The sequence below is a fragment of the Pogona vitticeps genome, chromosome 1 (assembly GCF_051106095.1).
Source record: "Pogona vitticeps strain Pit_001003342236 chromosome 1, PviZW2.1, whole genome shotgun sequence".
NCBI classification, from domain to species: Eukaryota; Metazoa; Chordata; class Lepidosauria; order Squamata; family Agamidae; genus Pogona; species Pogona vitticeps.
Genome location: NC_135783.1, coordinates 54,837,441 through 54,862,269, shown reverse-complemented (window position 1 = coordinate 54,862,269; position 24,829 = coordinate 54,837,441). Strand labels below are relative to the sequence as shown.

General features: G+C 40.4%; 1 protein-coding gene across 9 annotated transcripts in view; it reads right to left on the bottom strand.

Annotated features, from left to right (window-relative positions):
* Positions 1-24,829, bottom strand: part of AKT3 (AKT serine/threonine kinase 3) — a 287,165-nt gene that overhangs the window by 57,198 nt on the left and 205,138 nt on the right. For 8 of the 9 annotated variants that reach the window (XM_078383109.1, XM_072993019.2, XM_078383108.1 and 5 more), the window contains 4 exons: positions 20,134-20,265; positions 18,405-18,470; positions 11,308-11,376; positions 8,783-8,905 (listed from right to left, as the gene is read on the bottom strand). In XM_078383109.1, the coding sequence (XP_078239235.1) occupies positions 8,783-8,905; positions 11,308-11,376; positions 18,405-18,470; positions 20,134-20,265 (390 nt within the window). The remainder of the gene's footprint in view (positions 1-8,782; positions 8,906-11,307; positions 11,377-18,404; positions 18,471-20,133; positions 20,266-24,829) is intronic. The other variant, XM_020787681.3, reaches the window with a different exon arrangement.

Below are 24,829 nucleotides of genomic sequence, written 5' to 3'. Positions count from 1 at the left end.
AAATGGGAGAAACCTATAATTCTGATAGGAAGAAGTAATGACACCAATATTTCTTATCATAATGTATTAGTATCTTCGTGGAGGAGTCCAACTTTGTCAAAAGGCAGATCCTCTAAAAGTGGTACCCTCTTGGAAAAAAGAGTCCAGAGAACCTACATGCATTGTCTTAATGTAACAGCTGTTGCTAAGGCCTTTGTCTCATAAACAGTGAGCCATAGTGAACTGTTGAATTGTGAGATGGTGGGCCTCAGTGTAAAAGATGAGGGTTATCAGGCAGTTATCACCTGTGAACCTGTCCATAATAGAGGCAGTCTTCTCCCAGAAGAATTGCTGGCAGGCCTGATAGATAAACATTCTGAGAGATATGGCAACGGTAGAGCAAAACTTTTTTCCAAAGGCTTCTAGTTTCCTTCCCTCCCTGACACTTAGTGTTCAGCATACTCTGTCTCTGGATTTGTCCTGGAAGGCTTCTGCTACGACAGATGTCAGAGGGGATGTTTGAAAAGGAAGGTGGATCACCTGACACAGTTTTCCATTCTCCTTGATGTGAGAGTGATGGACAAGTGGGTCTGCCAAGACTGGCTACATGGAAGAGTGATGGTAAGACAGGGATACCCACAGGTAGCTAGGCTTTAGATTGGACCTGCTGAAATAGAGGATCAGTTACAGTGTTGGATGGGACTTTTGACTTTGAGGTCAAAGGCTGGTGCCAGTCAGTGCAGGTGATCAGCAAAAGGCTGTATACCATCCGCTGCTGATAGTGGGTTCAGATTTCCCATGAGGGCATCTGTTGAGGGAGTAAAGGGATGGTTTGATGACTAGCGGGAGAGGTACAGTCCCCTGGCCCTTGTCTGAAGAGGACTACATCAGTGAGGTTGGAGGGGCTTCCTGATGAGGAGGAAATTCATGTGCTAAAGTGGCACACAACTTCTGGTACTGTGGCCTATGCTGACTGTACCAGTAATCACACTTGCTGATTACTGGTACAGTCAGCGTAGGCCACAGTACCAGAAGCTATGAGCATTGAAATGGCACTGATGAAGACAGAAGGTAAGCCTGTGGGGAAAGTTATCCTATGACCTTCTACTGAATGTGAGAATATGTGGCTGGATTAAGGTTCAGTTGGTACCAAGGTCCACATAGGAGAAGCTGCCTGGCAATGTCTATAGAAGATGGAATGTTGATACCATCTGTAGGATTCATCTTAAGAGTACAGATATGGAGGGTAATGTTATGACAAAGCTGGTGACTGTCAGTGTCAGAACTGAGGGAGTCCTATAGATCAGGAACAAGATCAACGGTCTGGGAAAGGGATTGGAAATCAAAACTGGTATCAAGATTAATGTCAGCAATGGGACAATGTCTGAGAACACTGGTGTGGGGTTACGTGGTGAGCCCAACGGTGCCAAGGTGAAGCAAGCAGCCTGGTTGATTCCATTGGAGCAAGGAGTCTTAAAGAATATGAATGGATAGGAGATCAAGCTCAGGGCTAGAAAACTGATGTAAAACAAATAAATGAGAACAGCAGTGGTGCAGACTTCTAGGGTGAAATATTGGGCTGGGGAAGGTGAATGAGGATGTCAGGGAGGACACAATGAGTTCACCCTCAGTGTAGGAGATGATAGCCTGGACCTCTGGAAGGGGCTTGATGCTGACTTTGGTTGCTGAGTGCCTGGGATTGGTGGAGATAATGGGATTGGGTGTGGGACTGGGATTACTGCCAAGTCTGAAGTTGCAAAGAGGGCTGTGGCTGATGAACTCAGGACCTGGTGGCTATAAGATACAGGATTCAACCTGATCCAAGAGAGGATGCCCACAGAGGACAAAGTTGATGTAATAGCAGCTTGTTTGTCCTGCTTGTGATGTTATTTTTAGGAAGATGAACAGGACCGAGCTCTCTAGGACAGAGTGGTAACAAGTATCCTGAGTCAGTTCCTGTGTGGAAACTGGCACTGAAGGGTGAGAATTCAAGAGAGTGGAGTCAATGCTGATCAGCTGATGGGATGAGATGGAACAGACTGGCAGTGGTTGAGACATCTGATGCTGTGCCACTTGGTCTGATGCCTGAAAGGACTTTCTCCCTAGAGAAGTGTTCTGAAGTGTGGGCTTGGAAAGGTTTTGCCAGCGACAGTACATCTCAACAACATGACCATCTTCAAGGCAAAACGGATGCTTGGACTGGCCATCAGTTTGTGGGATTTTACTACCCCATTACGTACATTTTTTGAAGAAGGACTTCAATGTCATGACGTATAGGTGTTGAGGCCGAAGCACAGGTCATAGTTGAGAGACAAGCCAAGGTCAAGCCGGACAGACAAAAGGTTGGTCATCAGTCTGAAGGAGAATCCAAAGAGATGTCAAGAAAGAAGTAGAAGTAATTTACTCAAGGAATCAAGCTCTAGTGATCCGAGATGTGAATGAAGCAGCATATGAAAAAGGAATTGAGGCCTAGGCGGGAGCCCCATATATTTATCCCATCATCAAGATGGGGTGCCAAGAACTTTCCCCCTTAGTTTAGTCCTAGAAGACTCCAAAGTCATTGTGCATGTGGGATGTATGGAGACCACAATGAATTACTAGATGATTGTCCATGCACAGAACCTTAATCTTGTGATTTAAAATTCAGTTTCTTATACCTCATTCTACCCCTGATCACATCCAGGCACAGGTTCGGTACTCATCAGATTTCAATGAGAAATAAAACTATTATGCACAGACTAGTGCACCAAATCAAATGCTTTGGAGAGATAAGAAAAACAAGGAAGATAAGCAGATATGTCAAAGGGCCTAAACAAGCCATTCTGAAAATGGATCTGAAAATAGATGCAAATTTGATCCAGAAGTCAATATAGCCAATTATATCAAAATTAATGGAAATATCTAAAACCACAAATACAGTCACACACCCCTGTGCCATAGCCTCAAAGAGCTCAACAAGAGCTCTGAAGAAGGATCAGGCCAGTTAAATAGCCTTGGATCTCACAAATATCCTATAACCCTGGATGAACTTTCTGCTTTGAAAAACCAACATTGGATTTCTCTAATGAGCATAAAGACCCTGTGGAGCATTTCTTAACCATATATCCACTACTCAAAGGAAGCCAAGAAGAAGACAACAGCTGCAGAAAAAGAGCACCAGCTATTAAAAATGGATGTGGCACTGGTATGGCGTTCCCACAAGATACTTCTTGCTATTCTGGATCTGCACTAGTTTGTCACCTCACATCGTCTCACCACAGCTGTTCCTTAACTTACATGACCAAAGTCCAGACAGATAAAAAATCTATTCATTCTAACTCCCACCAATCAACCAACAGACTGATGGCAGTTCTTTTTTTTTACCAATATTAGCCCTGGAAGATTTAATACTCAAAAGTTGCACAGCCCCCCTCTGCTGCTACATCTGGGCTGAGAAAATTTCAAAAGCAAAACTATACACAGTAAAGTTTTCTGAGCAGGTAAAAAGAATGCCTTTTTAAAGAGCTGCTATAGAACTGGTTCTTTCATACAACAGGAACAACACTGACTTACAAAGCAGTGATAATTACTTCCAAGTCCCAGTCAGCCAATGCATTTCTGTGTAATATAATTGTCCCTAAAGGACAAGGGCCAAGTAACAGGAACTGGATCATATCAGTCCAAGTGATTTGGATCAGACTGCACCACCTGAAATTCAACCCACTTAGCTAGATCAGCTGATGCTCTTGACTGGACTAGACTATCATTTGTGGATTAAAATTATATAAAATATAATTTTGTATTTAAAGTGGTTAGGAAAGTTGTAACAATGGCTTCTCAACGCTGTAATAATTTCTTGTTGTGTTAGATAAGGAGTAGACAGCCTATGAACTTCTACATATTGTTTGAATACATCCATCACCTCATCATTCTTCACCATTAGCTGTGCAGTCTTGAGCTGATGGGACTTACAATCCAACAACATCTGGAAGGCTCAGGATGCCCACTTCTGGCCTAAACTGTGTCATCTCTGTATTCAACAGTGAGAGTATGGCTTTAATGGAAGTAGTAATGTCTACTAGAAATTCAGGAATTCATTATGAATCCAGATTCCTGAAACTCCATGAGTGAGCCATCATATTAGGATGGCAATAATGAGAACTTATCTCTCTGTGCAAATAATTGTCTCCACAGCACATAGGAAAAATAGGGAGCAATATTATACTTATATTATCAAGGTGAGAGTTAATTTTAGATGCTAAAGGTCAACAGAAGCTTTATGTATTGTATTGGAGAGTTATGAACCCTTAGTAGAAAAAAGTCCTAATGTCTGACAATGTACAGAAAAGATTTACAAAGTAACAATCTTACAAGGTACAACCCATGCAGAGATACTTGAAGATAGACACTGTGCATTAGGTATGTTACCCTTAACTGCCTCTAATCAAAATTTGAAGGGCTGGATATTTGTTTCAAAGGGAAAACAGACATAGTGGGTAGATGTAATAATAACATAACACAAACCTGTTAGAATGGCGAGAACCAGTGGAACACAGGCGTCTATGGTTACAAACTCTATATAAATTATAGGGGAAGGCATAGTGGAGATTATGTTTTCCTGTATACTGGGGCAGGTATTGTTTCAAACAAGGTAGAAACTTTTAAAAGAAGTTGCTTCCACGACAGAATTATTGAGGGTGAAAATACTAGGCCTGAATAGTAATTTAGTGCTAATGACAAACTATAGTCCTCCATGGTCACATGTTCAAGGTGATATTGAACTGGAAAATTAAATCAGGAAGATATCCAAAAGAGAGGATATTGAAATAAAAATCTTTCAATCACAAAGACATTCCAAATAACAACCCCCTAGAACCTCACTAGCTCACTAGAACCAGCCAGAGGGGAGGCAACTGAATCCAAGAGGCACTACAATGGTGCCTTGACTTATGAACTTAATCTGTATTGGAACGGTGGCCCTAAGTCAAAACGTTCATAAATCAAAGCACCATTTCCCATTGGAATGCATTGAAAACCGATTAATCTGTTCCGGCCGAAGAAAAAAAATTTAAAATAAATAAAAATAAAAGACTGCAAGTCCCATGCTGGGACTGCAAAACAAAAACAAAAACCAAACAAATCCAAAAATAAACATTGGAGCAAGTCCCACACTGGGACTGCAAAAAATAAATAAATAAATAAATAAATAAATAAAAAACAAAGCACAGAAACATACCCCCCATCCCAAACCTACCCTCAAAAACCTACCCAGAACAACTTTTTTAAAAGAAAAAAGCAGCACCTTACCGGTCCGAAGCCTCCCAGGGGTCCCCCGCCGCTGCCAATTGCCGCCTTCAGAGGACTCCCAGGGCTTCCCCGCCCAGTCTACCTCCCAGAAAAACCTGAAGGCGGCGATCGGTGGTGGCGGGGGACCCCTGGGAGGCCTCCAAAGGCAGTGATGGCGGTGGCGGCAGAAGTGTGGGAGGCTGAGCCTCCCTTTCCCTAACTGTTGGGGCGAAAGAGCTACAAAGAAGCAGCCTCTTCGCCACCAATGGTTAGGTTTTTGAATTTCCCGCCTTTTCTTGTTCGTAGATCAAAGCTCTGGCCGCAGGTCAAAGCAAAATTTTGCAGAAGGAGCTGTTCGTAAGTCAAAATGTTCATAGGTCAGGGCGTTCATAACTCAATGCACCACTGTACTTAGGACTTAATGTGAGATGTGAGTGTGCTTAAGCCAGCTGAAAACAGTCATCACATTTTAATGGTCAGTATTCTGTTGCATAGTTCTGCCAGTATAGTAGGGATGATGTCAGTGATAATACCAGATTGCCTCAAATTAAAGAGTCCCTGCTTTGGTTTCAGGTTGTGTATGGCTCATGATGAGATATGAAATGAATTTGCATGTAACTCAACATCAAAGCAGGATCGATTTAATTAGCAGTGATATCACACTTGCTGTGCTGGCATAGCTATACAACAAGATTTTGGTCAATTATAGGTAAGTAGAAAAGTGCCAAACAATTCTTAGACTCCTATTTGAGTTCAAAGCCCTCTGAAAGGAAAGAACTGATAAAAGGAAAGTCGAAAAGAGATGTTAGAACTGTCATATCTCTGCATGAGGTTGTTTGGAGGACTACTTGACATCACATTAAATAGAAGCTTAGCTAGATCCCATAGCACAGTCCAAGAAAAAAAATGTGAACTCCAAAAGGTCACTAGCATGACTTAGAAACACTGATGCAAGCTACAAGAGAAGGGAAATAGCTTCCCTTAAGAATCTGCAAGTCTTGTCTACATGAGGGGGATTTAAAGGGACACAAACATTCCCCCAAAATTGCGAACAAAAACTCAGGTATAAAAAAAGAGCTTCTAAGGAGAATCAAAACTAATAATAAAAGTGTAGGAACATGTCTTGGTCACATTATTGATTGTGTGTCTGTGCAACCTTGGCATCAAGTCAATTAGCCAAAAGAAGTTACATACACCTTTTTTGAACACCAATAGGATTCCATTCATGGAGTTATTAAATAAACTAGATTTAGCCTGAAAAAGAGTATACGATTTTAGAAGGGTGTGGGAATTCGGGAGTCTGAAAACATTATATATATCTGTTAGACGTCTCTCCCACAAAATAGCTGCCTATCCCACCCGCTCCTTATAATCCATGTTGCTAAAAATGGTGACACCTAAGGAGTCAATGCTTTTTCCATCCTGACTCCTTTCCCGTTGGAACAGGCTTCCAACAGAGGTATGTCAGGCACCTTCCCTATAGGTTTTTAAGAAATTAGTAAAAACAGTATTATTTAAAAGGTAAAGGTTCCCCTTGACATTTAGTCCAGTCGTGTCCAACTCTAGGGTGTGGTGCTCATCCCCATTTCCAAGCCATAGAGCCAGCGTTTTGTCCGTAGACAATTTCCGTGGTCACGTGTCCGGCGCGACTAGACACGGAACACCGTTAACTTCCCACCGAGGTGGTACCTATTTATCTACTTGCATTTTTACATGCTTTTGAACTGCTAGGTTGGCAGGAGCTGGGACAAGAGATGGGAGCTCACTCCGTCGCATGGATTCTATCTTATGACTGCTGGTCTTCTGATCTTGCAGCACAGAGGCTTCTGTAATCCGCAGTGCCACCACTTTTATTAGTGCATTTCCTAATGGATTCTGTTTCAATTTGTTTAATTCAATGTAAACATCGGTTTTAGCTAGTGGCAAGGTTTTATCTATATTATGATATTAAATGGCATTTTGTGTCATTCATTATATGTGATTTAACATGCTGTAAACCATGCAGACAGTTTATGCATTATGGAGCGGTACATAAGTTGATATATTTTAAATAAATAGATAGATAAATATTTAAAAAGAGATTTTTGAGCTGTACTCATGACATGTAATATTTTAGAATAAAGGTGAGAATCCTGGACACTTCGTAGCTTCACAGGACCACTTGTATGGCTCCCAAAGACTTCCCTCCATTTTTCTTCTTGGGCTGGAAAAGTGATCCCAGACACTTACGGTTGTCCACAACATGCTTTAAAGTTGGAGCAAACCCTTCAGAACAGGTGAATAATACACAACTCTACAGAATTCTCTACATCACTTAGCTCATCCAGAAATAGTACTTCCATTTTATTTTGGCTGAGTCTCAGCTGATTGGTTCCCACTAGTCATTATTCTGCCCAATGACATTGCAACTACTACTACTAATAATAACAACTGCATGCTGTCAAATAAATTCTGACTTATGGTGAATCTTTCCAGGGTTTTCTAGGCAGAGAATATACAGAAGTGGTTTATCATTTTCTTCTCCTAGGGATACCCTAGGACTGCAGCTTGCCAATGAGTACACAGGCTAGCTCTTCTCCCAGGAAGGAGGCACAGCAAGGAACTGAACTCCTAACCTCTGGCTCCACAATCAGCTACTTAAACCACTGAGCTATCCAGTAATTAGCCTCTAATTATTCTCTATTTGTTACGTCACACCAACTTTGAGCAGTCTGGATGGCTGAAACACTGTTCAAATATGGAGATTACCCTGTTTCCCCAAAAATAAGACCTAACCTGAAAATAAGCCCTAGTATGATTTTTCAGGATGGTTGTAATACTGTATAAGCCCTACTCGAAAAATACTGTAAGCCCTAGTTAAGTGAAACACCTCCCTCCACCATTGTGCAGCAACCAGAAGATAACATGACGGTATTTGAATAAATGTAGATTGTTGTACATGGGAAAAAATAAAACATCCCATGAAAATAAGCCCTAATGCATTCTTTGGAGCAAAAATTAGTATAAGACCCTGTCTTATTTTCGGGGAAACATGGTAGCTGTAAGAATATAGCAAGGAGATATGTTTTCATTCAAACAATAATATTTAAAAACAATGTCTGGGGCGTTTTAAAAAAATAATTCTCATAAGCAAGTTAGATTCTGTTTATTCACCATAGTTGGAACTTTAATCCATAAACATTCTATCTCCACTAATCATATACTAGTCACACTGGTATCTTCTCTTAATTTATGGAGATTAATAAAAATTGTAAAAATTGATATTATGCTTTTAAATATATTTGAAATAAAAAACATTTATGGAATCTGAAAATTTCTCTTTAATGGTGAAAACAGATTTAACTATTTGCATCAATTACTTAACTGATTACAATATAGAGATTATGGTATGAAATTGGATATTCAGTATCTAATGAACTTCAGTATACTGCACACTCGCCCCCCACACTAGTTACTTTTTTCAAAACTGTAACTTTATAATTACTTAGGTTGTCCCAACAGTCTTTCCAAAAACATTTCGATTAGTTCTTTTTTTTACCTTGAGATCACGATACACAATCTTTCCAGAATGCAGATAGTCCAAAGCAGAAACAATTTCTGCACCATAGAAGCGTGTGCGATCCTCAGAGAACACTCGCTCTCTCGACAAATGGAAAAACAGCTGCAGGGTAAACAGCAGGGACAGGATTGCAATAATTACTGATTTAGTGGGGGAAATTAACACAAACATAAAACACCTCTCAACACCATATTGTGATGATAGATAGTGTACTCTCAGTGGACACTCAGCACTCTTAGACAGCAGCTGGCTTATCTTTTCCAGGTTTCCAAGGGAAAAAACGAGCTGTTAAATCAGCATTTTAATCAATATACCAATCTTGTTTAAGGCATTCTGTTTGCTACCCATTTAACCTTCAGTTATAAGAGGAAAAATGCCTCATCATCATTCTGTACTTTCTTATATATTCCATCTCCATTCCCATTTTTAAACCTTCTAGTAATGAAGGCACTGGAATTAATTATGCACATACAAGTGTATGGGTTTATATTACCATACAATTACTTTAAGTGAAGTTAAAGTAGTTTGAGCACTAATATAAAAATGCTGCTTAAATACCTAGAAACAGTCTATAATTTTAAAACACTGTCCTACCCCATATCATTAGGTATCACTTACTGAATTAACAAAAGATCAACCTATGTCCTGCAACAAAATGCAAAATACCTAAATAACGTAAGCTTTGGAGTTTCTTGAGACCTGCTATGCGATCTTCTATGGTGACACGGTTTTTGATCATGACCTCATCATTCCATACCTTTATTTCTTTTGGATCTTCTTTTTTTGCTAATGCGTACTGCACATTTTATATTTATTTATTTATTTTATTTATATCCCGCCTATCTAGTCAGTTAGGACCACTCTAGGCGGCTTACAACAAGAATATTAAATGTAATTAAAAACAATTTTAAATAAGGGGAAAAGATGGGACAGACAATAGGGAAAAGGAAAAGAGAGGGGAAATCAGGAATTGGCTGAGGGGAAGGCCTGCCGAAACATCAGTGTTTTTAGTTGATTTTTAAAAACAACTAATATTGTAACACGTAAAAATATGATGTATTCCCTATTATCCACAGTAAAGTTTAACAGTATCCACTCGTTCATTTATGATTAAATTTGCATTGTCTTGTTATTTTACTTGAAAAACATGCCTGGGCATTTGCTCATGTGATTTTGATAAAAATATTATTACAGGAAGAATGAAAAACAGTATTTCTCAATTTCTTTGTGTTCTCAACCCTACATTCTGCTTTCACTAACATAATTGACATTATATTAACAGAATTACCTTTGCATAGCAGCACCTCCTATGTTTTGTCCTGTTCTATTCTGTTTTTGAGCAAAAAGAGTGATGTGTATGACACAAAGAATCAGACATTAAAAATGAAACTGCATCTTGCAATTCTCGTCCAGATGAAGTTGCATTTTCTGACGGCAATCTATGCAACTACGGGCTATTTACTATAAACAGGTCATTTTTAATTCAAATACCAAATTTTTATTTTAATAGAAACATTTGTGCCAAAAGTTGCAATAAAGCTATCTGATAGAACTGAGGAAAATACATAAGGAATGAGAAAACAACTGAAATGAATGAGAGTAATATTTTACTCTGCAATCATCAGCATACCGGTATTTTTGTAACTTGGTCACCAAGATGAAGGGAAGAGACCAAGTCTACAAATTGTCACAATCCCATTGTATTTGCATTTTTATGCTAGTGTACCTCCACTAGTGTAAATTTCAGTGGCAAATTGCTACAATACAAGTCAGCAAAGGCATTTGCCATCATATACTGAGTCATATGACTGGAGTGTGATAACAAATGCCTATGCTAACTGTTTAAATGTGGCAATCTGCCCCTGAAATTTATGCCCATGGAGTTACATCTGTAACCATTATTAACAGGATTCTGACCATTACATTTTAGCTCCACAGTGAAAAACAAACGAACAAAAAAATTCTCTTTAAAACAAACCTTAGTATAAAACACTGATCCAGGTTCTTCCCAGGCCATATTATTGGTTTATAATGTAATTTTGTTCTAAATTTGGCTCTCAAGAAAGACTGCTTAAGTAGGAAGTGGAATTCAGTACTACAATTATCTAGCATCCTGAGGAGTCCACATGGCTAAGGAAAATGAGTTAACAGATGACAGGTTCCCCCCCCCAAAGGAAATTATGTTATAGTGGATTTCTTTAAAACTAAAGAATACTTGGGCACAGGCCAACTAAAGCTCTGTATTATCAATACTGGGATGGATCCAATAAGGTAATCTGGCTAACAATGTCTGTCAGCAGAACTGGAAAGGACCATTCTCTCTCCCATGCAGCTACCCCAAAACCTTCAAAGCTGCTCTGGAGGACAGCTTCTAAGCTGGAGGAAGGCTGGCTGACTGGCCAAGTCCTACTCAGCATATGCTAGTACAACACTGGATTTCGATCTTAATCTTTGGAAGCAGGAAACAGATCGGAACAATTACCACTTGGCATTCTTTATCTTACCTCTCCTCCATTGACATACTCCATCACAAAACAAAGGCGGTCCTTGGTCTGGAATGAATATTTCAAAGACTTGAAAAGAAGAAAAAAATGCAGTTATAGAACTGCTCATTCTTTTTTTTAAGGAAAAGAAAAACAACAAATCTTGAAAATCTATTCAAATTTTGTGCACTGCAACCCAATCTATGTAACTTCATACACAGGGCACATTCAGTTAAATGAGACTTTCTCAAGACAAATGTGTGCATGATTCTAGCTTAAAACACATAAAAATAATCTCATTTCAGAATAAAGAACATTCAGTCATAGAAAGCAATTCAAAGTTCATTCAATATGCAAATTTGAGTCAAGGCATATTTAATAAGTGAAGAGTATGATGCCACAAAAAATGTCTCAAATTTAATGAATTAGGACATTCATGTGTGAGTAGAGTTAAGAAAGCGAGTGGCGTCGAAACAGACGCGGGACAAAGATTACCTCCTGATACTGAAGACAGGGAAACATGGTGCCTCTTCACTGCCCTAAGTGGAGGGGACTGTGAGGCCAATGCCTCCGAGTTTGAGAGATGGATGGCGGTTGCCCGCCCGGTCAAAACAGGGCTAGAATGGGCCGAGGCAGGGCTGGATATGACATCAGCCTCAGAGTGGCCATGACTACAAGCTCGGTATCGATACCGAGGCTGGAGCCTGAGTAAGCGGTACTGACTCTCCTGCTTCTGAAATGGAATCCTGGTCCGGTATATAGATGACTCCTCCAAGATGGGAGATGGGAGGGAAATCCGAATGACCGGAGGCTCTCAAGGGTGGTCAGGCTTAGGAATCCACTTAGCGTTCCTTTGCTTAGCTCTGTCTCTCTCCTTTTGCTTCTTATCAGGTCGGGCTGAAGCCGAGGACAACTTCGACACAAGGCCAATGTCAATGCCGAGGGGGATTTCGGCTTGGAAGCCTTGGTAGAGGCTTTCAGCGATGGAATAATTGGAGCCGGTGGGTGAGAAGGCTTAGACCGAGGCACTGGAGTGGAGGTATGCTCCATCGTGGGGCTGGTTAGATGGCTTGAGGGTGTTAAGGATTTTCCCCACAAATGGGACTGAAGTCGTTGCAGTCGGAGTTTAAGAGCCGGCTTTGTTAATTTTTTACACTCTGGACAGGAGTGGGTCTGGTGACTTTCACCCAGGCAGAACAAGCAACGATTGTGGCCATCAGTGAAAGGAATTTTATTGGCACACGTCGTACAACACTTGAATGAGCCTGAAGAGGCCTTTTAAAAGGGTGGGAAGGTGGGAAGGGGAGAGGAGACGAAAGAAAAATAACTCACAGGGAAACATCCATAAATGAAAAACTGATAAAGTCCGTAATCCAAGAATCGAAACCGTAAGCAGTCCAAAGATCAGAAAACTGTAGATAGAATCACAAATAGCTCTAAGAGTCGCAAAGAAGTCTGATTTCAGCGGTGGCTAAAAGGAACTGAGATATTACGGGTGGGCACGGAGCATGTGCACCACGGGGAAACATCCTACTAATCACGTCTTTTTAAGCTCTAGAATATTCCAAGGAGTCCTGCGCAGGTGCAGTAAAACCCATTTGTATGCATTCACAGAAGAAGATGTTCTGTTATGCAGGCAGAGCTACACAACATGATACTGACCCCTGAAATCTTACAGTTAAATAAACCTTGCAGTTAAAACTAACTGAATAACAGTTTCAAGAACAGCATCTACCCAATGAAGTAACCAGCAAAATTTAAAGGCTTGTTGAAATAGATGGACCAAGCACCTGCATAAATATCAGAAGAGAAGAGTTCTACTGCTTCTCTTCAGAAAAAGTGTTATATAATCTAAGGGTAACTACAGGAAAAAAGTATCCAATTTAGAGAATACAGCAGTGCCTTGAGTTGCAAAATTAATTTGTTCTGGGATGACGGTTGTAACTCAAGTTGGTTGTACAGTGGTGCCTCACTTAGCGATGTTAATCAGTGCAGCAAAAACGCTGCTAAGTGATTTCATCACTAAGCGATTTTTAAAAGCCCATAGAAACGCATTAAAACGCATTAAATGTGTTCCTATGGGCTTAAAAACTAACCTTATGCAAAAATCCTCCATTGCGGCAGCCATTTTTGGTGCCTCTAAAGCGAGGCAAAACAGCGGGAGGCCATTTTTTTTACCCGGCGGCCATTTTGGAACTGCCGATCAGCAGGCCGAAAATGGGGGCTTTGCGATGATCGCTTCCCTTCGATCATTGCAAAGCGAAATTTCCCCATAGGGGCCATCACAAAGCGATTGCTCTTGCAATGGCAAAAAGTCCATCGCAAAGCGATTTCATCGCTATACTGAGCGATCGCTATGCGAGGCACCACTGTAACTCAAAGCACCATTTCCAATAGGAATACACTGAAACGAGATTAATCTGTTCCTGCCATTTTTAAAGGTTAAAAAAGGGCAGGAAAGGAGGGAGGGAGGGAACAATGGGGGAAAGAGGAAAGAAAGAAGGTCATCACCAGGGTACACAAGCCCCTCAGACAAATGTTTGTGCTTTTAGGCACAAAAAGAGAGAGGGTAGAAAAAGAGAAGACAATGGTGGAGGGACCTCTTAGGTTAAAAAAGGGCAGGAAAGGAGGGAGGGAACTATGGGGAAAAGAGGCCTTTTTTCTGGTTGCACCTCAAAGCGCGAGTTGCAAGTCAAAGCGATATGTTGCGATCAGAGCTGGTTGTAACTCAAATTGGTTGCAAGTCAAGACAGTTGTAAGTCAAGGCACCACTGTAAAAGCAATTATGAAGGCTTTTCCTTTCTCTAGCTAGCAGGTGCCCTGTCACATCATTGACCATGCAACTAGTTGTGCAACCAATCTTGTAAGCAATGAACATGCCAAGGAAAGCTTGCCAGAACAGTGGAACACATATGCAATTGCTCTTCTGCAACTACAAAATGCAACAGGACACTGGCCCTTTAGTAACATACATTTTTTTTCAGGAAAAAACTACAAACTAGATAGTTCTGTATTGCAAACTCATAAACTCCCTATGGGCTGTAGTAAGTAAAGTATTCACATTATGAACAAAATATTGAATTTAAAACAAGTAAATAAAAAGAACATTAATTTTTTGCTTTAATGTTTCAAGAATTTTTGACAATTTAAAATATGTTTCATAGTACAGTGGTGCCTCGCTTAACGAGCGCACCGTATAATGACGGAATCGCACAGCGATTAGGTTTTTGCGATCGCAAATGCGATCGCATACCAATGACCCCTATGGGCAAAAATCGCTTTGCGAAGATCGGTAAGCGTTTCGCTTACCGATCTTCGCAAAGCGATGCTGCGGATCAGCTGTTCGGTGGCTCCAAAATGGCCACTGGAAGCCCCGAAATGGCCGCGCGCAGCGTTTTCGCGCCCTCCCCTTGCTTACCGAGGGCGCAAAAATGGCTGCCGGCTATGGAACAGCTTCGCTGAACGGTGAGTTTTGGAGCCTACTGGAACGCACTAAACTAAGTTTAATGTGTTCCAACGGCTTTCCCCGTTTTGTACAGCAATGTTTCGCCATAGCGACGGTTAATCCAGAACGGATTAACTTCGCTATGTGAGGCACCACTGTATACAGTTCTTGTGCTTAGAGCAGTACTGTTCTCCTAAGAGAACAATATTCATCATCGCATATACAGTGGTGCCTCGTTTAGCGATGTTAATTCGTTCTGAAAAATCGCTGCTAAGCAATAACATCGCTAAGCGAAATAAAAAGCCTATAGAAACGCATTAAAACGTGATTAATGCGTTCCTATGGGCTTAAAACTCAGCGAAAATCCTCCATAGCACCACCATTTTCGGTGCCTCTAAAGCGAGGAATCCGTGCCTGAAAACAGCAGGCGGCCATTTTGTTTACCGGCGATCATTTTGGAACTGCCGATCAGCTGGCCGAAAATGGAGGCTTTGCGATGATCGCTTCCCTGAGATCATCGCAAAGCAAAAATAGCCCATAGGGACCATCGCAAAGCGATCGCTTTTGCAATCGCAAAAACATCGTCACAAAGCGATTTCGTCGCTAAACGGAGTGATCCCTATGCGAGGCACCTCTGTATCAAGGACTAAACGAGAACCCCACTACTTCTTTTATCTCCTTTTTAAATAAACTTGTCACAGTTTACAAAGTTGATAAGGTTTGATGTCGTCCATCTGTTTAGCATAGCACCATCATGTGGATAACACTAGTAATTAGCAAATCTTCAAATTATACTTCTCATGCAAATTCTCAGCACCAAAGATATTTATTTATTTATTTATTTATTTATTTATTTATTTATTTATTTATTTATTTATTTATTTATTTATTTATTTATTTATTTATTTATTTATTTATTTATTTATTTATTTATGCCCTGCCCATCTAGTCAATCAACTACTCTGGGCGGATATTGGTAATGGTTGGATTTACCAGAGGTTCTAATATCAACAAGTTCTAGATTGCTTATTATTTACATTTATCAGAATCTTCTGTGACTGTGCACTGTTTACACAGAGCGACTCAAACAATAGTTGATATTAACTGCTACTTATCAAGATATTTCACTCTCAATACAACAAACAATGTTATCAGGTAAAAGCGTGATCAGATGTCACTTTACCTTGCGTTTGGATCACTTTTGATGTGATCAAGTTCAATCTATTTTCTGGTAGCTACACAATGTACATGCAATTTTTAGATCAGAGGTCATCAATGCCCGGTCTGCGGCCCATTGCCGGTCTGTGGCTTGAGCCCGACCGGGCCACGAAGGCAGACCTCCCGACTCCCCCACACTCCCCCCCACAGCTGCTTTGCGCATGTGTGTGTCAGCTGTGTGAGCGCTCGCTCACCCCTTCATGCAAGCCCCCGCGTGCGCAAAGCAGCTGTGGGGAGGGGAGTGCGTGCGGGGGGCGGGAGGTCTGATGGGGTGGGGGAGAGCTGGAAGGCAGGGCAAGGGCCGCGTGTTCTGGCAGCTCTCCTCCCGGCAGCGGCGGCAACGGGAGTGAGGGGGTGGCTGGAGAACTTCCGGGAGGGAGAGCAAGGCCGGGGTGTTCTGGTGGCTCTCCTCCCGGCAACAGCAACAGCAACAAGGGTGAGGGGATGGCTGGAGAACTGCCAGGAGGGAGAGCAAGGCCCGGGTGTTCTGCCTGCTCTCCTTGCGGCAACAGCAGCGGCAACGGGGGTGAGGGGGTGGCTGGAGAACTTCCGGGAGGGAGAGCAAGGCCCGCGTGCATCAGGGAAGGCAAGCATGAAGGGCCGCCCCACCTCCATCAGAGACTCCGCTGGTCCGGACTAGTAAAAAGGTTGGGGAACTGTTTAAGATAATGCATTTTCCACCTTTGAGCACCAAGAACTGCACTGATTTTAATGGAAATTCTCCTGACATCCTGATAGCATTCCCTTTATCTTGCTTTGTATCATTTTCCCCATAGATTCCTAGACTTCGTTCTCTCCTCTCTCCCAACTTTTGATTTACTTTTTAATATAATTTGAATGAGGGACAGAAGCTTAGTACTGTACATAGTGACACTAATATTTTACAGATTCTAATGAAAAGCAAGGAGCTGTTTTGGAATCCAGAAACTGCACCCACATATGCTGAGTTGGCAGCTATCAATAATAATAATAATAATAATAATAATAATAATAATAATAATAATAATAATAATAATAATAATAATAATAATAATAATAATAAAGTGAATAGTACCTTAGGGTCATTAGCACTAATGCATCCATCCACAGACCTTCCCCACATACCCCTGAGCCACAAGAAAGGCTCTTAATTTATTCTTTTGCTGGAAACTGTTCCCCTACAAATAAAGTTAAAAGAGAGGGCAGGCAGTGGCAGTAATGATACCTGTACCATCTGAGCTGGCCAGCAACTACTTTCCACCACAGAGCATGACAGAAAGTGCCAATAGCCAGCCAGCTCTCAACCTCACTGGAGAACAAGTTCTAGGTACAGTTCCAAGAGGGCAAAATTACAATGCACTTTCCTGTCTTTCCTCTTCATAAGAAACTCTGAAACATTATTCCTGGGGTTCTATATAGAAGCAAGATGCTAACGATGTGATTCTCAAGAGACCACAGAGAAGAATCTATGTTTACATGAGCCTGAAAAAGATCTTATGCCAAAAAAGGATTTCTGATCTCGCATCATTGTTGAACTATTTTAAGTGCTGTAGTTCACGCAGTGTGTGCATTTAAACATCAATATGTTGGTGATTCGATAGATTAGGTTAATATAAAATCATGAATTTTTAATTTTTAAAAATATGTTTTCAGAGATTATTTTTATATATTTATTTTACATAACTTTGGGCATCCTGGTAGATGGAAAAGTAATAAACAATTTTAAATATATACTTTGTGTCTGTGTGTGTGGAATGCAATGCTGGCAACACATTCCATAATATGGTGGCCACTATTGAGAAGGCTGAGTTTGTAGTCATAGATTTCCAGGCCTCATTGCCTCAGGGGGGCAGCCTGCATCTTCATCACTTGAACAGAAGGGTGGAACCAGCAGACAATCTCAGGGGCAGGTGTTGTGACAAGTAACAAGGTCTCAAACCATTAAGGTTTACCATGTTAAATGTTGAATAGTGGAATTCAACGCCAAATAAGAGCCACGACACAGTACTAATTCCACACAATTTACTGAAGACACAGAACACGCGCGCGCACACGCACACGCAGACGCACACGCACACGCACAAACAAACATGTATAAAACCCCCGACTCTCATTTAGAGGTTTCCATCCCTCGCTAATTACTCAGCGTCTATGCTAACTGGGGGGAGGGAAAGTTATCCACAACAGGTGTTGTCCCATCCACCAGGCTGCTGGTGGAAGGGACAACAGTGAAGTTGATCTTAGGACACAACATTAACATTCATATCTTGAATTTGGAACAGAAGCATACAGGCAATCAGTGGAGATGGACCTGGACCAGTGAGATATGATCATATCTCGATATTGTAAAGAGATTCTCATGTACATATTTTCATTACTTCATATGTACATTTCACTGCATTTAACAGGACGTGTTACTAAATAAGAGTGTACAGGACTGGAAATTTAATTGCTTATATTAATTGCTTATACTTACTGTTAAAAAGGGGTGTCTAGTATTTTTCAGAACTCTGCTTTCTGTAAGTGTGTGAGCCACTTCGTCCTAAAAAAAAGGCAGTATTCAATAATGAATTTTATAAGAAACTAGATAATTTCAAAAACACTATAAAGAAGTTCCAAAAACATTTTTGAATCAATGCTTTTAACAGAGTAGAAGGAGGACAGGCAAGAGAAACAAGAAAATAAATCTTGTATCATTGTTCATTCATATAATAGCTTTTACTTTATTCTAAAGTTCTGTAGTAGTGGGGCAACTTTTTAAAATATTAAACCTGATCAAAATCTGCTGCATAATACAATTGGTGGAAGCCTTGGCAATAAAGTTTTGCAACTTAAAAAGTCAGCATATGCATTTCTTATGAGTTGAGTCATACAATTTGGCCACAGCAGCAAATGCCTACACTAACTTCTTAGCTTACAGGAATTTGTTGCCAAGTCTGACAGTAGAATCATGCCAGCAGTGGCAATTTAGGTAATTAAAAGATGTTAAAAGTGTGGACCATTCAAATAGTTTTTAGCACCATTTGGTGGAAACATGCAATACAAGATTAACAAACAAATAAAATAAATTGGATGTGGAATACCAACATTTTATCTGTTGTCAATCTCCCTCTACATATGCCATGGCATTGATCAGAACTGATGTCTCAAACAAGACTACAGATCGTAAGACCGGACTACAGCTCTGTAAAAGAAAAGATGATTTCCATGCAGAATGACCCACATTCCATCTTGTTATCTCCAGTTAAATGCAACTGGGGCATGGTGTAGTGAACAAACTCTGTTCTGAAAAGCTGTTGCCAGTCAGAGTAGTTATATGCATATGAAGTATGACCTGGGTATATACTGTATCTGATTTAAGGCAGCTTCCTAGCACTGGGATTGAACACCAATAATAGTATGTCTCTGGTTAGCATTGGATCTTTTAAGACTTTTCCTAAAATTTATTTTGAATATGTCTTCATATAATAGGGTTGTGGGCAGAAAGAAGTGGACTTCTAGAAAGAAAAATTCCAGTACCCTTAATCTATTTAGTTGGAATACTCTGGAAAAGTAATAGAGAAAAGTAATACAGTACTAATATTCTACTTTGCTTTAGAACACTCGTTTGTTTTAGAAGAATGTCTGTGTTGTTTGTATGTGTATGCATGAGTGCATAAATTCTACAGCTTCAGGTTGCACTATTGCTTCATATGAAGATCCCTGCAGACAGCTTGTGATCAGCACCATGAGTAAGGGGCAGATGTTATACTGGCTCCCAAAATTCAGATTAAAATTGTGGTTTCCTTATTGCTAAGAGAAGTGGGAAACAACCACCTTGTTTCGAACAGGAGGAGTGATGGGATGGGGTGATGGACAGAACACAAAGAAAGTCTACGAAGGATAAGAGACTTAAACATACACCTGGGTTATCCTGGGAGAGAGGGGTGGATGAGTCTTGTCTCTACCAGCCCCACTCATCTATACAACTATCAAAGAATGTGTATAAATGAAGCGCAGCCTCATTCCACCAAAATACTGTCCTTGAATGCACTACATTATTAGCAACATTTAAGTAATGTTACCACAGTCTCAGAAGACAAAGAACTTCCAGGCTTTGACTTACAGATATATATTCACCACCAAGTATGATTCACAGGTGTGAAGAAAAGCTGTTTTCACTCATGGGATATTTACAAATAAATTATATTAACATATAAGCATACCTTTGCAATTATAACTTCCTTTTTCAAAATCTTCATAGCATAATATTTTCCACTTGCCTTCTCGCGGACCAGTATAACTTTGCCAAAAGTGCCTTTGCCAAGTAGTTTCAAGTAATCAAAATCATTCATTGTCTGTTTGGAGCAGAAAAGTAGGAATTAATAGGCTTTATATTTTACAGAATATGTATTAAATTGAATGTTCCTGTCCTGGCACGTAAACACTATGATTATGAAGTATTATCTTAAATAAATAAATAAATAAATAAATAAATAAATAAATAAATAAATAAATAAATAATACTGATAACATTCCACAAGAAAATTTTGGTATAAAGTCACATCTTTGACTTACTCTTGTAATACAAACACTACAGCCTGGACAGACACAGATGTATTTGCCACGGAGGCATGCCAATATATAAAACATTTATAATCCTATCTGCTGTATGTGACTATACATTACAAAGAATAATTGTTAGCTATGATTTTGCTGCTGCCAATTTAAAAATGATTATTAACTACAAAGGAGCCAAGGAATGCTGAGATAGGACAGCTCACTAAGCTTTCTTTAACACCATAATGTTCTCAACTCTGAAGCTGTACATGGACAGATTTTCTGTATGTACATGGTATGATGATCATATACCGTGCCAGTAAAAGACCGCAATATAATGCCAACTATTACTTTGTTTATTTTCTTTGAGGATTGTTTGGTTTCAGAGCTAGTGTGTAATATGTTACACAAACAAAAATAAAACTTCAGCACTTTAAAAAAAATGCAAAACAGGCCTTAGGAAATCAAAACAACAGCACACAGATCTCCCCTACTATCAATACAGTATGTGTTTCATAATTAGCTGAGGCATTTTATTTAAAAAATCATTTATGAAAAAGTACCTCCCCACTCTCAAATAAAGAGAGAGAAAGGGAAATATTTTAGTAATTAATGAATTATTACAAATACAAAAATGTTTAAAACAGCAGATAAAGAATTTACAAGTTTCTAAAAATTATGAAATATAATGCATATGGTACTAATACAGATTGTATAAAACGATAACATTTTCACCCCAGCAGCTCATTTTGCCAAGGTTCATTTTTAGATGACTGATTTTTATGAACTCAAATATTGCTACAGAATGTGGTTTTGTATCAAAATTGAATATTACTATAGAATCAGATACAGTTTCTCCTTTATGTTTCTTTAAGAGGTAGCTGTGTTACTTTGTTATCAGGCAAAAACAAAACAAAAATGAAAAATAGAGAAGACATAAACATTGTTGTACCTTAAAGACTAACGGCTGTATTTTAATGTGAGGTTTAAGGGACAAGTCCACTTCCTCAGACATAAGAGTGGGACTGCATCGAAAATATTTATACATGTATACATGGCCCCCAAACAGATACTGTATTTGGACACAAGTTGTTGACTTGGCAATGATCCCTGGTGATATGTAGTTTCCTTCCCAGGAAGCATTCTGTAAATAATGACAATGATTGGTGGTTGAATTAATCCCAGGCTATAGATAACAAGCAGGAACAACATGGTAATGAGTATCTCTAATTATCAATGAGGTTTGTGAGGTGGCCCTAGTTAGTTAGTAAGCAAATATAAATACAACTGCTTCTAAATTAACTGAGCAGGAAATAGCTTCTTCCAGTGCTCAGGTTTGTGATGGAAAAGCCCTCCTTAAGTACAGTGGTGCCTCGCACAGCGAGGTTAATCCGTTCCGGGGCAAGGAAACCAATTGGAACGCATTAAACAGTGTTTAATGCGTTCCAATTGGGCTGAATACTCACCATTCAACGATGCTTCTGGGTGGCTGGCAGCCATTTTCGCGCCCTCCCCTCGCTGAACGAGGGCGCGAAAATGGCTGCGATCAGCTGCCCGGTGGGTCCAAAATGGCCGCCGGAGCAGCCAAAATGGCCGGCCGCAGCGTTTTCGCGCCCTTGGTAAGCGAGGGGACGGCGTGAAAACGCTGCGCGCAGCCATTTCGGCTGTTCCGGCAGTGTTTTCGCGCCCTCCCCTCGCTTACCAAGGGCGCGAAAACGCTGCGCGTGGCCATTTTGGGGTCGCGCGGTGGCCATTTTGGACCCGCCGACCAGCTGATCGGCAGGTCACAAAGCGAAGGTCGGTAAGCGAACCGCTTACCGACCTTCGCTCTGTGAATTGTGCCCTATCTAGGTGCCGTTTTGTGATCGCTTTTGCGATCGCAAAAACAGCACCGTTACGCGGATTCGTCGCTCTACGGAGCGACCGTTCTGCGAGGCACCACTGTAGAAAGATTTATAAAAGCTCTTGATTCCCTAGCTAGGGCTCAAAAGATCTCACTTTCTGCAAGTGGAAAATCTATACAGGGTCCCAGAAAGAAGCTCCAGTGAACAGCCTGGTTGGAAAGACATAGGACAGGGGCCTCTTCCTACATATACAGTGAAGACCTAACAAACTACTGTATCTTCCTATGGTACGGTCCAAGCCATAGAGCCAGTGATGTGCACAGAAACTGTAACTATTCTGATAGGGTTGACTGCATAGATTTTCCCCGCCTAACTGTAATAGCCTGTCAGAAATTTTTAAACCATTGCCATATTTTACATTATTCTACAGAACTATGAAACTACTAATTTTTCATAGTTTTGTATCTTTATATTTAAATAGGGTTTATGATCATTTATTGTAAATTTTCCATACAATTTTATAGTATAGGGCAGCACACAAATAAAATAAAAGCATCACTGCAATCCATATTGTGAGACTCACAACCTTTAAAATGGACAGGAATGGGCGAATTCAGCTCAGATGATTATCATATCTACTATTGTGGGCAAGAATCCCGTAGAAGGAATGGAGTAGCCTTCATAGTCAACAAAAGAGTGGGAAAAGCTGTAATGGGATACAATCTCAAAAATGATAGAATGATGTCAATACAAATCCAAGGCAGACCTTTCAACATCACAATAATCCAAGTTTATGCACCAACTACCATTGCTGAGGAGACTGAAATTGAACAATTTTATGAAGACTTAAAACACCTTCTAGAACTGACACCAAAGAAAGATTTTCTTCTCATTCCAGGGGAATGGAATGCTAAAGTAGGGAGCCAAGAGATAAAAGATATAACAGGGAAGTTTGGCCTTGGAGTTCAGAATGAAGCAGGGCAAAGGCTAATAGAGTTTTGTCAAGAGAACAAGCTGGTCATCACAAACACTCTTTTCCAACAACACAAGAGGCAACTCTATACATGGAAATCACCAGATGGGCAATATCGAAATCAGATTGATTATATTCTCTGCAGCCAAAGATGGAGAAGCTCTATACAGTCAGCAAAAACAAGATCTGGAGCTGATTGTGGCTCTGATCATCAGCTTCTCATAGCAAAATTCAAGCTTAAACTGAAGAGAGTAGGAAAAACCACTAGGCTCCTCAGGTATAATGTAAACCAAATCCCTTATGAATACACAGTGGAAGTAAAGAACAGATTTAAGGAACTTGATTTGGTGGACAGAGTGCCTGAAGAACTTTGGATAGAGGCTCGTAACATTGTACAGGAGGCAGCAACAAAAACCATCCCAAAGAAAAGGAAATGCAAGAAAGCAAAGTGGCTGTCCAACGAGGCTTTACAAATAGCAGGGAAGAGAAGGGAAACAAAATGCAAGGGAGATAGGGAAAGTTACAGAAAATTGAATGCAGACTTCCAAAGAATAGCAAGGAGAGACAAGAGGGCCTTCTTAAATGAACAATGCAAAGAAATAGAGGAAAATAACAGAAAAGGAAAAACCAGAGATCTGTTCAGGAAAATTGGAGATATTAGAGGAACATTTTGCGCAAAGATGAACATGATAAAGGACAAAAATGGGAGGGACCTAACAGAAGCCGAAGACATCAAGAAGAGGTGGCAAGAATACACAGAGGAATTATATCAGAAAGAGTTGGACATCCCGGACAACCCAGACAATGTAGTTGCTGACCTTGAGCCAGACATCCTGGAGAGTGAAGTCAAGTGGGCCTTAGAAAGCCTGGCTAACAATAAGGCCAGTGGAGGTGATGACATTCCAGTTGAACTATTTAAAATCTTAAAAGATGATGCTGTTAAGGTGCTACATTCAATAAGCCAGCAAGTTTGGAAAACGCAACAGTGGCCAGAGGATTGGAAAAGATCAGTCTACATCCCAATCCCAAAGAAAGGCAGTGCCAAAGAATGCTCCAACTACCGTACAATTGCACTCATTTCACACGCTAGCAAGGTTATGCTCAAAATCCTGCAAGGTAGGCTTCAGCAGTATGTGGACTGAGAACTCCCAGAAGTAAAAGCTGGATTCTGAAGAGTCAGAGGAACTAGAGACCAAATTGCTAACTTGTGCTGGATTATGGAGAAAGCCAGAGAGTTCCAGAAAAATATCTACTTCTGCTTCATTGACTATGCAAAAGCCTTGGACTGTGTGGACCACAGCAAACTATAGCAAATTCTTAAAGAAATGGGAGTGCCTGACCACCTTATCTACCTCCTGAGAAACCTATATGTGGTACAGGAAGCAACAGTTAGAACTGGACATGGAACAACTGATTGGTTCAAAATTGGGAAAGGAGTACGACAAGGCTGTATATTGTCCCCCAGCTTATTTAACTTGTATGCAGAATACATCATGCGGAAGGCCGGACTGTATGAATCCGAAGCCGGAATTAAGATTGCCGGAA